The sequence below is a fragment of the Mizuhopecten yessoensis genome, unplaced genomic scaffold (assembly GCF_002113885.1).
Source record: "Mizuhopecten yessoensis strain PY_sf001 unplaced genomic scaffold, ASM211388v2 scaffold8935, whole genome shotgun sequence".
NCBI lineage: Eukaryota > Metazoa > Mollusca > Bivalvia > Pectinida > Pectinidae > Mizuhopecten > Mizuhopecten yessoensis.
In genome coordinates, this window is record NW_018407796.1 from 41,054 (window position 1) to 43,431 (window position 2,378).

General features: G+C 38.3%; 1 protein-coding gene across 1 annotated transcript in view; it reads left to right on the forward strand.

Annotated features, from left to right (window-relative positions):
* LOC110456873 overlaps positions 1-2,378 on the forward strand; it is a 40,987-nt gene that overhangs the window by 24,913 nt on the left and 13,696 nt on the right. The window contains exon 8 of the mRNA XM_021507898.1: positions 136-257. Coding sequence (XP_021363573.1) covers positions 136-257 — 122 coding nt within the window. The remainder of the gene's footprint in view (positions 1-135; positions 258-2,378) is intronic.

The following is a 2,378-nucleotide window of genomic DNA, read 5'->3' on the forward strand; positions in this document are numbered from 1 at the left end:
CTGTTGTGTTTACAGGGAGAACAGTAGTGTACTAACTGTTCTGTTGTGTTTACAGGGAGAACAGTAGTGTACTAACTGTTCTGTTGTTTTTACAGGGAGAACAGTAGTGTAATAACTGTTCTGTTGTTTTTACAGGGAGAACAGCACTTCACCTTGCCCTTCTTTCACACTGTTTGGACAAGCCAGAGAGGTCAAAGGTTGACTGTTCCAGAACCATTCAACTACTTGTTCAGTTTAATGCTGATGTGGAGCTTGCAGTATGTACTAGTTTAATCCACACAAACAACTTGTGTTAATACAAAGTCTCATAAAAAGTCACTTGATTCTTTAAATTTGATATGGTTTGTACACAAACAAAAATCTCATCTTCTTTTAGCGCACCTTATTCTTTCAGACCAGGTGAGCTTAAAAGGAGGTACAATTTCCTTTGTGTACAAACCATACAGCCATGCTGTGGTGACCGTTCATTCGTCCATCTGGGCAAACATTCAGGAATTAGGAGTTAAGGGGAGTGGCCTAACACCATAGAATACAATAGATATATTTTATAACAATTAGGACAGACATTAACTCATACCAAATGTCTGTCAACATTTTCTTCAAACAACTTCTTCTGAACTGCTGATTGGAATTTAACCATATTTGACTCAAAAAATCTGGAGGCGGTTGGCTGATGGAGTGGGCCCAAAAATGAGTAATTTGGTCATATTGTGTTAAACATCTTCTCCTCTAGAACTATGAGGCGGATATTAATCATATTATGCAGAAATCATCCTGAGAAGGTGGGAATTTAAAATTGTACAATGGAGAGGCGCATTGGGGATAAAACACAGCCAAAAAAGGGTATTTTAGCTGTATTGCTATAAGCAATTTCTCTCTCTAGAATGGTGGATGTCAACCATATTTGGTTGGAAATATTCTCAAGTAGAGGTGATTTAAAATTTGATAAATCGATGGGAAGACAACTACCAACCCCAACTCCGAAGGGCCTAAGGGAACTACTGCTCTGGCATAATGAGAAGACTACCAGCCATATATGGTTAGAAACAACCTAAGGTGATGTGGAATCAAAGGGCATAAACAGACAGACACTTTCATGATATTAGAATTGAATTTAAATGAAAACATTTTGCTCTGATTGCTTAAATATCCAGGTGAACAATACACGCCCTCTTGTTTCTGAAAACTTAAATATCCAGGTGAACAATACAGGCCCTCTTGTTTCAGAAAACTTAAATATCAAGGGGAACAATACAGGCCCTCTTGTTTCCGAAAACCTAAATATCCAGGTGACCAATACAGTCCCTCTTCTTTCTGAAAACCTAAATATCCATGTGAACAATACAGGCCCTCTTGTTTCAGAAAACTTAAATATCCAGGTGAACATTACAGGCCATGTAGTTTCTGAAAACCTAAATATCCATGTGAACAATACAGGCCCTCTTGTTTCTGAAAACTTAAATATCCAGGTGAACAATACAGGCCCTCTTGTTTCAGAAAACTTAAATATCAAGGTGAACAATACAGGCCCTCTTGTTTCTGAAAACCTAAATATCCAGGTGAACAATACAGGCCCTGTTGTTTCTGAAAACCTAAATATCCAGGTGAACAATGCAGGCCCTCTTGTTCCTAAAAACTTGAATATCCAGGTGAACAATGCAGGCCCTCTTGTTGCTAAAAACTTGAATATCCAGGTGAACAATGCAGGCACTCTTGTTCCTAAAAACTTGAATATCCAAGTGAACAATACAGGCCCTCTTGTTTCTGAAAACCTAAATATCCAGGTGAACGATACAGGCTCTGTTGTTTCTGAAAACCTAAATATTCAGGTGAACAATACAGGCCCTGTTGTTCCTAAAAACTTGAATATCCAGGTGAACAATACAGGCCCTCTTGTTCCTAAAAACTTGAATATCTAGGTGAACAATAAAGGCCCTCTTGTTTCTAAAAACCTAAATATCCAGGTGAACAATACAGGCCCTCTTGTTCCTAAAAACTTGAATATCCAGGTGAACAATGCAGGCCCTCTTGTTTCTGAAAACTTGAATATCCAGCTGAACAATGCAGGCCCTCTTGTTTCTGAAAACCTAAATATTCAGGTGATCAATAGAGGCCCTCTTCTTTCTGAAAACCTAAATATCCAGGTGAACGATACAGGCTCTGTTGTTTCTGAAAACCTAAATATTCAGGTGAAGGATACAGACCCTCTTGTTTCTGAAAACTTAAATATCCAGGTGAACAATTCAGGCCCTCTTGTTTCTGAAAACTTTAATATCCAGGTGAAGGATACAGACCCTCTTGTTTCTGAAAACTTAAATATCCAGGTGAAGGATACAGACCCTCTTGTTTCTGAAAACTTAAATATCCAGGTGAACAAT